This window comes from Olea europaea, unplaced genomic scaffold (assembly GCF_002742605.1).
Source record: "Olea europaea var. sylvestris unplaced genomic scaffold, O_europaea_v1 scaffold547, whole genome shotgun sequence".
NCBI lineage: Eukaryota > Viridiplantae > Streptophyta > Magnoliopsida > Lamiales > Oleaceae > Olea > Olea europaea.
This window is the reverse complement of record NW_019263801.1, coordinates 104,613-115,562: the sequence shown is the minus strand read 5'-3', so window position 1 is coordinate 115,562 and position 10,950 is coordinate 104,613. Positions and strand designations below refer to the sequence as shown.

Here is a 10,950-nt window from a genome sequence, read left to right as displayed (position 1 = left end):
TGGGTCATTACTATGAGGAAGTAGTCCTAAGCCTTTTAAAGTTGATGGATCACCTTCCTGAGTCTTGTCTGTAAATCTATAATGTTTTCACATTGATTGCCTATGCGAATGAATCTGATAGGGTTACTCACGAACGATGGATTAATTTTTGGTTTCACGAGAATGATTGCGTCCAAAATCCTCGACAACAAAAAAATTATAAGAATGCTATTAATTTAAATCCATTCAAGAGGCATCGTCAAAGAGCATCGAAGGAAGTACGGAGGCCCGTGGTGGCAGACAAGCCGAGAGACATTACTTGTAGGGATCGACGTCATTGGAACAATTTGCCAATATCTCTGTCTATGGAAGAAGAAGAGAAATTAGAGATAGCAGCCTATCTCTCCTTATGGCTTTGTCGCTTCGTTCTTCCATTTGGGGACGAAAGTATAAGAGTTGGGACCTTTAAAGCATCTTCTAGGATGGCAGGTGGATACACTTATAATCTAGTTCCATCTATATTGGCGAGCATTTATAGTGGACTTACACGAACATCTAACTATCAAACAAACCCAGAACTTGGCTCAATTTCACATTCATTTCCTGGATATTTTCTTTATGCTTGGGCGGCAATTTATTTTGTCCAAGGTGTTTATGCTCATGTGGACAAGAGTTATTCTCTCTCTATAATTCGAAGATATTCTGGCATTCTGAATGCTTTTTAGTCTTGGGAGAAAAATGTTGTTGATTGTCGGGAACTTATCCATGGAACGATGAACACCAATGACTTTTGCTGGAATACATTACCCTCATCGTCTCATCCTGATGTACGTGTGGATGACCAACCAAGGTCTGCAAATAATTTAGAATTCATGATGAGTATTCGATCTGGATTTGTTTCTTATCGTCGAGGAAATTCACCTTTCATTCTTGAGACGTATAATCCTCACAGGTTTGTGAGACAATTTGGCTTTAGACAGAAACATCCCGGTTCACCAAGAAAGTTGAATATTGCCTCCAGTGTAGGCGACATGTATCGGATTTGGTTGTCATTGACTCGGATGAAAAGTGGGTCTGTATTTCATATTCCAGAGTATGTGAGGAATATACATAAAAACGTTGATGTTGAATATCAGGTTTGGTGGAATAGCAAAGTGTTGCCACTCTTGACAGGGTCCAGGTGCAAGTCTTATTTTCTAATAAAAGCCGTGACTTTGCTCTTGGCCTAACTCCGAACAGGGTCGTAGCTAGAAGGTTAAACCCTTCAAATGTTGCTCTTGAAGAGGATTTTTGAAAGAGAGATCCAAACCAGCAAAATGAAAGAGGTATTAAGAGAACAAAACTATAATTCCCTCGGCAAAAATTGCTGCCATCTCTGAGCCTGCTGATAAGGTGCCCGAAGCGATTTTGATGCCAGATCACAGTAGTCTTGGAGATCGAGCATCACAAGCACCGAAAAGACTTTAAGCTCAGCAGGAATGGACGAGTATGCTTAGAACTAAGAAGGCAACTTTGGAAGAATCACAGACAAGAGATGTTACTAGCTTAACATCCATTGACTAGAAAATGGAAACCCTTGAAGATAGTTTCCTACAAGTGATCAATGGCGAGTTATCCTGATGAAGTCAAGAATTTCTGATCTCTTTTCTTTTAGACCATATTTTATGAATTTTGACTTGCTATTTTTATTTGGATGAACTTTTCTTTTTATGTTTCTTGTGTTTCTTTTACTACAGCGAGTGGTAAACAAATTGAATGAATTTATTAGCTGTGACTGAACTTGAATTTATAATTTATTTAAGCTGCCTATGTACCTAAACGGGATCAAGTCGAACGTAGTTCAATACACGAACACAATTTTTTTCTTACAACGAAAAATTTAAAAGAAAGAATTTCAAGCGTAAAAATGCTTTAAAATTTTTCCATTGATAGGTCCGATTTGCAGTCCATCTTTATCGACGATCTTACACTCCGTTAATGAATGCATGAGTAACAAGAAATGGACCATCCCATATAGGCTGGAACTTGCCCCCTATTTTTCTTGTGATTATGATGGGTCTGCGTACGGAAAGTACCAGATCTCCAACTTGGAATAACCTTGGTCGCACCTTCTTGTTGAAGGATTTTGCCATTCGAGCTTGATAGCACTCTAGGTACATTTGTGCTTCTAACCTCTTCTCATCTAAAGCTTCTAGCTCTTTCAATCGAAGACGGACATTTTCTTCAGTTGTTAAACCTTCTTGGATGGCAATTCGAAGTGATGGGATTTGACACTACAAAGATAGTACAACTTCCACCCCATATATTAAGGCGTAAGGAGTGAGTTGTGTTGGAGTCCGATGAGTAGTTCGATAAGCCCATAAGACTTCACCAATTTTCTTATGCCAATCTCTTTTTGATTTGAAGACAACATTTTTCAGCAGACTGCATAGTGTTTTGTTGAACGCCTCTGCCAATCGTTAGTTGCCACATTGTACATGGACGAGTACTGTTTGAACCTATACTTTGCACATAAATTGTTTATGTGGCTATTGCAGAATGGTTTGCCATTATCAGTTATGATATGCCGCGGGACACCATATCGATAAATGATTGGGATGCGAATGAAATCTGCGACATTTTCTTTCTTTGCTTTCTTCAATGGTATGACTTCAGCCCACTTAGAAAAGTAGTAAGTCCAGGCAAGGATGTATGCATGCCCTGTTGAAGACTTTGAAGTTATATGTCCAATTACATCAAGACCCCATGCATCAAATGGCTATGAAGCTACTATAGATGTAATGGTTCTGGAGGTTGATGTATGAAATTCGCATGAATTTGGCAAGCTTCGCATTTTCTTGCGTAATCCATGGAGTTTTGTATCATAGTTGGCCAGTAATATCCCATCCTCTTTATTTGAAAATGGAGTTTGGGTCCAGACTGATGGGCACCACAAATTCCAGAGTGAGCTTCTTCACGACCTGTGTTGCTTCACATTACTTAGGCATCGAAGGAAAACTCCATCAAATGATCGTTGATAAAGTGTTTCCTTAGAAAAGATAAAGCGACAGGCACGCCTTTTGATTTCAGTTTTTCGCTGTGAATTATCTGGTAGCTTTTGATGTTGAAGGAAATCGATTATTGACTGTCTCCAATCTTCTCTTTCCTCATCTTTGATTACCTCGACACTATTATTTTCTACCAAATTACTGGGTAGCAATGACAGAAGCACCCATCTTTGTGAAATTGATATGGAGGGAGAGAAGTCTCCATCTGACCTAGCTGAAACAACGGCCAAATTATCCAAGGCATAAGCCTCCCTATTTTCACTTCTTGGGACGAATTTGATTTTTACTGAATCAAATCATCTCATAGGCATTGAATCTCTAAAGATTTCCAGCTGGTGGATATCCATATCTAACGCTGCTTCTAAGCCAAGGATAAGGGCTTGATATTCCACCACGTTATTCGAACATTTCTCTGTTAAGGCAAAAGAGTGGGGTATGACAAGGTCATGTAGAGTGACAAAAACTACTCCTACTTCGACACCATAGCTTCGAGCTATCCCGTTGAAGTATAACCTTCATGATGGTATGACTTCGGTAAATAGAACTTCTTCATCGGGAAAGTCTTCTTGAAGTTCCCATTCCGCGGGAATTTGATTGTCAGCAAGGAAATCTGTCAAAGCTTGTCCTTTAATGGCCTTTTGTGGAATGAATTTGATACAAACTCATGCAATAGTGGTGCCCATTTTCCAATTCTTCCAGAGAGAATTGGCATGGACATTATGTACTTCAATGGATCAATCTTTGAAACAAGATTGATTGTGTGTGACATTATACAATGTCTCAACTTTTTAGCTGCAAAGATTAACGCGAGGAATATTTTTTCAATAGGTGAATACTTCATTTCAGCGCCTACCAGTGTCCGGCTCAAGTAATAGAGTGCACTCTCTTTTCTTTATCGTTGACTTGGACAAGAAGTGCTCCTAGAGAATATTCTTGTGCCGCAATATAAACAGTTAGTGGCTTCCCTGGGACTGGAACTGTGAGTACTGGTGGACGAGACATATTGTTTAATGCTTTGGAAAGCATTTTGACAAGCGTCGTCCCATCCAAATGGTACATCTTTCTTCTCCAATTTGTCAAATGGATGACATCGTTTGGCAAGGTTAGAGATAAATTTTCGAATGTATGGAAGTTTTCCTTGAAAACTTTTCAACTCACGTACATTTCTTGGTTCTGGCATATTGATTATGGCATCAATTTTTGATTGATCTATTTCAATGCCTTGGTGTCGAACAACGAAGTCGAGAAATTTTCCAGAGATGGCACCAAATGCACATTTCAACGGATTCATTTTCAGTTGATGTCTTCAAAGTCTTTTGAAAACATCCTGTAAATCTTGTAAATGATCATCACGTCTTTTTGTTTTGACAACAAGATCATCCACATAGCATTCCACGTTCTTATGCAGCATGTCATCGAAAATCTTCTGCATTACCCTCTGGCAGGGTGCCCCCGTATTTTTCAATCCAAAAGGCGTAACTTAGTAACAATATATGCCTTTAGGGATACGAAATGATGTGAACTCCTCATCTTTTGGGTTCATCCATATCTGGTTGTATCCAGAAAATTCGTCCATGAAAGATAAGATTCATACCCAGTAGTTTCATGTACCATCAACTCTATTATCGAAAGTGGAAAATCATCTTTCGGACATACTTGATTCAGATCTCGAAAGTCAATGCAAATTCTTAATTGCCCATTCTTCTTTTTGATAGGGACAATGTTCGCGATCCATGTTGGGTATTTCACTTCGTGCATGAATCCAGCTTCAATAATTTTGTTGACTTCCACTTCAATTTGGGGGATCAGTTCTGGTTGAAATCTTCTTTGAGGTTGTTTGACTGGTCGAACTCCATGTCTTACTGCAAGATGATGCACTGCAACCTTAGGGTCTAACACTGGCATTTCGTTGTAAGACCTTGCAAACACGTCTTTGTATTCCTGAAGCAAACTAATGTATTCGGATTCCTCTTTTTAATTGAGGAAGGCATTTACAAATATTGGTCTTGGGTCTTCTTCGGTCCCCAAGTTCAATTGTTTCAAGTCATCCACAGTAGCTTGTCCACCTTCTTCAAATGTAGGTGGGGCTAGTTCAGGTTCATCTATTGTAACAGAACTTTCGGACTCAGAGTCTGAGTTGGGAGCTTCTTCAAAAGCTTGTGATTAACATATACTTCTTCTTTATCTTCATTACCCTTTAGAGATGAGCAAACTTTTTGATGTCTTCGTCTTGACCGTTGTGGTTTCAGACTTGGATAAGAAGTTTTAATTCCAAGTCGAGAAAATACAGATTGTCTTTAGTATGACATCTAGGGAGCTTGTGTATTCCTATCAATTTGGGTAGAAGAAAAAGAATCTTCGCTTAACCTTTGGAAGACAGAAACTTTATCTTTTACGTCGACCACTGGAGAGGGTTCTCTTTTTAACCTTTTAAATATCAAAACTCTGGCATTCTCATTTTCAATTCGATCAAACACTGAAGGTCTCGGCTATTTTGATTTCTCTTTTGTAACTTCATAAATTTCAACCATGATGGGGTTTGAGGAAACCTCTTGACCTTTATCTTCCTCGATGGATTAGGATCATATCCCAAACCATATCGAGGTCGGGCACCGAGGCTTCATCAGAATTAGAAGGGACACGTCCTCTTGAAAGGACAGCATCAAGATCACCTAATCTTCGAGGCTCTACTTTTCCAAACCCGGCATTTTTAAACAACTTTTTGACTTGAGGATTGTAACATCCTTTGAAAGTTTGTTTTGATTTAGGAGCTCCTTCTTGTTTGGACGAGCTAGAAACACGAAGTTTTGATATGTTTGGAACGGATGTCGAAGCCTCTGATGAGGTTTATGTTCCTCTCCGACCGTCATGAGTTGATGGGGCAGAAGCAATCTTGGAATACTAGTGTATTGGGAGAGTTAACTCTTTTCTCAATACCTCAACATCGATTGATTCTATTTGAGGTTTTTTGCCTTTAGAGAATCCTTCAGATGTAAATTTTGACTTGTCTTTGATAAGTTGATGAGATTGAACAGAACTAGGCGTATCATGATCATTTGCATCTTCTTTAATTTTGAATTCAAACATGGTCAACCCTGCAGAATTGTACTCTTCATCTTCCATGTAGAATTTAGCATCAGCAAAATGAGATTCGTCTTCAAGGAATGGTTTAGACTCAGCTACCACACATTTAACTTCTCCATCTTGGCTATATTTGAAGCATTTGTGCCAAGTGGAAGATACCACTCCAGTTTCATGTAGCCAAACACGTCCAAAGAGTAAGTCGTATGACGTTTTGGCATCAATGACATGGAAGAGAGCTGAGAAGATTAACTCTCCTCTTTGCAGCTTCAAGCAAATCATGCCAATGGCTCGCTGAGCTTTCTGATTGAATTCTTGAATCATGATTTTGCTTTTGGACAGATCACCAACATTAATTCCAACCTTCTTTATTGTTTTGACCGACATAATATTCATAGCAGATCCACAATCGACCATTATACGATTTATCTTGCATCCTCGAATTTAACCGCTGAAATACGATGGCCTATTATGTGGACGAGAACCCAGCTGTAAATCTTCATCATGAAATGTTATGGAAGCCATACAGTCTTGAGGAGTTGTGAATCTAATATGCTCTAAAACTTTGCCTTCGTATTCTTTCGGATCGATTAACGCTATGACCAAAGCCATCCGATCATCGAAAGGAAGACTAAGAGACTTTGCTAAACTCGTATTGGCAGGAATATTATTGAGCTGTGAGATAGTTTTCTTTTGTTTTGAAGTCTGTCCGGATGCATTTTTCATCTCATTTTTCTTCTCTACATTGATGACATTGGAGGTAAATCATTATTTATCAAAGAAATCCTTGGGAAAATAATCACCCAAGGTTGGCAGTCTGGGAGGAACGCGTGAAGTAGCTTCAACCCCCATCGATTTAGTGAATCCTCTTGATTTGGCTTTAGACATTCTTCGATTGTTTTTTGGTCTTATTTTTTGTCAAAAGCATTAGAATTTGGGAGTTGTGGAGCCTTTCGACAATGTCTTTTCACAAGGGTCCATGCTTTCTGATCTTCTTCTAATGTTTTCTCTTTATTAGGTTGAATTTTTGTACCCAATCCCTCAATCTCTGTTCCTACAAGAGGTGCAGAATGTAATATTTTACCTGTTTTGTTTAACCTTCGGTATTTCTCTTTCTTTTTTATGAAGGTGGACCAGCCATCACCGATCTCGTTTTCAGATTTTGAGTCAGAATCCCAAACATCCAAGTCACCTATTGTTCGTCAAAATTCCGCAAGCGTACAGGTTCATTGTACAAGTAATAATCGTGATGAGAGAGTTATCGTCCCACAGGGAATAAGGATTAATTCTAGGATATTTGATAAATTTGAATTCGTGTTTGTGACTAAAACTATCGAATGAATAGTTAACGGATTTTTAAAACTAAAATTTATAAAAGTAATGGAGGTTGATTTAAAACTTGAATATGCGAATGTATTGGATTTCAGACGCCATTGAGTAACGCTTAGTTCTAATTCTCAACTAGTGTTAATTATCTCAATTTATGCAATTGCGACGATCGATAATTCCACAATTATTTATTATTCTTTTCCAAGATATAATAAATCTATGTTTACGACGAGACGATCCTATTCCTATTTCAAATTCATATGGCGAACATGCATTGATAATTAGGATTATCACTTATGATCGCACACGCCACAAATGTTATTCCTAATATTTATTGCGCAGGTGTTCCAATAATAGTGTTCTACCTATCGTAAATTTTCCAACACAACGAATGATCAACTTATTGTCCTAATGGTGCGCTAACATTAGAACAATATAAATAAACATATTAATGGAATCACAATGCAAAAGAGTAACATAAAAAGATAAGTCTCGAATTAAAACTAAAAATTAAACAATTTTCTCATCATCCAATACATAAAACAATTTAGCCTAGCATAATGTTGGAATTAAACATATAAGAGTGGAAGGAATTCACCGAAGATCGACGTGACATGATTGACTCCACTTATGAGCCGGTCATTTTCTACGTGTATTTTTCTGTCTTTTTAGCCCAATTGCTACCTCAATATTTGACTTCTTCCAGTTGCTTCAATTTATGTTTATGTTATATAGATAGAAGATAAATAATGGAAGAAGCCGGCAGCAATTCTTTTCTTGTTTTTCCGAAGCTGCTCCTTTTCCTGCCTTTGTTCCTTTGCTTTTATACTATTAACTTCAGCAGTAGGTAGCCTTTGGCAGTTTCCCTTTAATTTAGCAACTGAAGCCTTTTTCTTATGTATATAAAATCTCCAAATTCAGCAGCAAAATTCCCCCCTTGCTGACCCCCGTGTCTGTGTGTATATATTTATATATATCCAGCCACAAAGATTCCAATTCTTCTCCCTTTCTCTTGCCGCCAATTTGTATCTATGCTTCTCTCAATTTTCAACCTCCAGCTACCTTATTTTTATTTTCTCCAGCCGCAATGTTGGACTCCCAAAGAAGACAAAATTTTTCTAGGTATTTCTCCCCAATTGGCTACCGAATTCCCCCCCCAGGATCTTGTGTTTCAGCCGGCAGTTCTGGTTCTTTTTTTTTTTGAAACTGATCTGCATGGTTTTTAATAGTAAAACCTAGGAAAATTTTCAGCTTTGGTCCCTGAAGTTTGGAGAAGCATTTAAAATGACCCCCAAGAATTAAAATGGCCCACAATCGCCCAATTCACTGTAATTGGCCGCCAAGTAAATGGATTTTGTGTCATTTGCAGCCAAGTCCCTCAATAATTGCATCTCAAATCCTCCACTTTTTGACTTGTATGCCTTGGCCTCCAACTTCCATCAATGGCCAATTTAATCCCCGTGTTTTGGATTTTGTCACTTTTCGCCAATTTTTGCTTCTTTCCTTTCCTTCTTCATCCAAGCACGAGTTTTACCTAAAAAAATTAATACAATAAAATTTAGATCATATTTTGCCAAAAGAACAATAAAATTATATAGTTTAGAGCCCCGAATAAGTGTAGGAAATACACTTATCACCTATCATAATTTCATAAAAGGTTGGATGACCGCATTTGTCCTGTCCATCCCCGGATAGATATAACTGATAGTGATTTCTCCATCTACATCAAACTTCACTGGGATGGCTCCTTCTAGAAGTTGAGGTCCAAACTCCTCAACTGAGGGTTTACAGGCATCGTGTTCATTAGAAAATATTTGTTTCTTCTCTGCAATGGGAATTGGATCAAATGATCCAAATGAAACCATCGAGCAGGTGGCTGTTAGATTCTCTCCGGTTTCAAGTTTGATCTTATTTTCTTTGTCCAAGCGAACAATAAGATCTTTAAAAACAAAGCATTTTCCACTAGATGGCTAATAATTCTATGAAATTTACAGTATTTAGGATGATCAATCCTACCAACTTCCTCGGGTCTTTTTGGTACTGAAAGTTCGATTATTTTCTATTCAAGGAGCTAATCCAGAATTCCAGAAACTTCAGAATCTGAGAATGGGTACTCCTTTCCTTCAAGTTCTTTCAGAGTTACATGACCTCTATTTTCGACTTGTCCTTTGTTAGGTCTGAACTCTGGCCTCGATTTCGAGTTCGAGTTCGAGTTCGAGCTCGACCATTGGAAGGCTATCTTTGCAGGAACAGTAGAAATCACCATAGCCTCTTTAGATTTATCTGTCTTGACGTCCTTCTTTATTTCCTTCTTGGAATCCTTCTTGTCATGTGGATCACTTGGTAAGTAACTCTCATGCCTTGCAATTTGGAGCTCCAGGTCATGAGCTTGTGTAGCCAATGCTTCGAATGAGTGAGGCATGTTTGCTTGGAAATTATAGAGAATCCCCAATGCATGCCTTGTACACACATGTCGATGGAAGATGCTTCGCTTATTCATTCTTCGTAATTAAGCACAAAGTTTCTCCAGCATTCAATGTACTCCACAACGGGCTCTTCCTCGTTCTTCTTTGTTCAAGCAAGTTCTGGAAGGCTGACAAATCGTCGGGTGCTGTAGAAGCGTGTTAGGAACTCTCTCTTGAGCTGATCCCAACTATTAATTGACCCTGCTGGTAAGTCGGTGTACCATTCAAACGTGGCACCTTTGAGGGAGCGTATGAACTGCTTCACCATGATGTCATTATAAGTGCTTCCATTGTTACACGTCTCAATGAAATGAGCAAATGTTGCTTTAGGTTGTCCTTTCCATCAAAATATTGAAATTTTGAAGGTTGGTAATCGAGTGTCATCTTTATTTCGTTAATTCGAAGACTATAGGCTTGACATATACCAGTGAAGATTGCAATGAACGACCATACTGGGTACAAACGGTGTCTGTAATCATATGTTGAAGTTCTTGGACGGACAGAGAGCCGACAGAGAGTTGAGTGGTGTCATGCAACACGGTTTGAACAACTGTCCAATCGTGCACATCTTGCTTTTGTTGGCGCTCTTGGACTTCTAACTCTTTGGCCTTGGAAGATCCTGAATTTTCCTGATCTTCTTTAGTCGGTGGATTTTGCTAATCTAGCCTGTGTATGAGTGCAGCTCTGTACATCTTTGTCTTCCAAGATCTTCCACGTGATCTATTATGCAAGCCGAACATTAAATGATACCCAGATCAACTACGCAACCACTAAGAAGGAGCTCTTGGCGGTGGTCTATACCTTTGAAAAATTCAGATCATATCTTATAGGGTCTAAGGTCGTAGTCTACACAGATCACGCCGTATTGAAGTATCTAATGACAAAAAATGATGCTAAGCCGAGATTAATCCATTGAGTATTACTGCTGGAAGAATTCGACATTAAAATTAGGGATAAGAAGGGCAGTGAAAATATGATAGTAGATTACTAATCGAGATTAGAACATGAAGAACAAGAAGTGTCATTGGATATAAACGAAATTTTTTCAG

General features: G+C 38.5%; 1 protein-coding gene across 1 annotated transcript; it reads right to left on the bottom strand.

Moving 5' to 3' along the window:
• Positions 1-3,918: 3,918 nt before the first annotated feature.
• On the bottom strand, positions 3,919-4,317 carry LOC111389001 (uncharacterized mitochondrial protein AtMg00860-like). The gene has a single exon (XM_023013834.1). It carries the CDS (start codon positions 4,315-4,317, stop codon positions 3,919-3,921), a length of 399 nt encoding a protein of 132 aa, XP_022869602.1.
• Positions 4,318-10,950: the final 6,633 nt, after the last annotated feature.

Coding starts and splice junctions, on each gene's coding strand:
- LOC111389001 (XM_023013834.1), bottom strand. CDS start 4,317: ATGAATCCGTTGAAATGTGCATTTGGTGCCATCTCTGGAAAATTTCTC.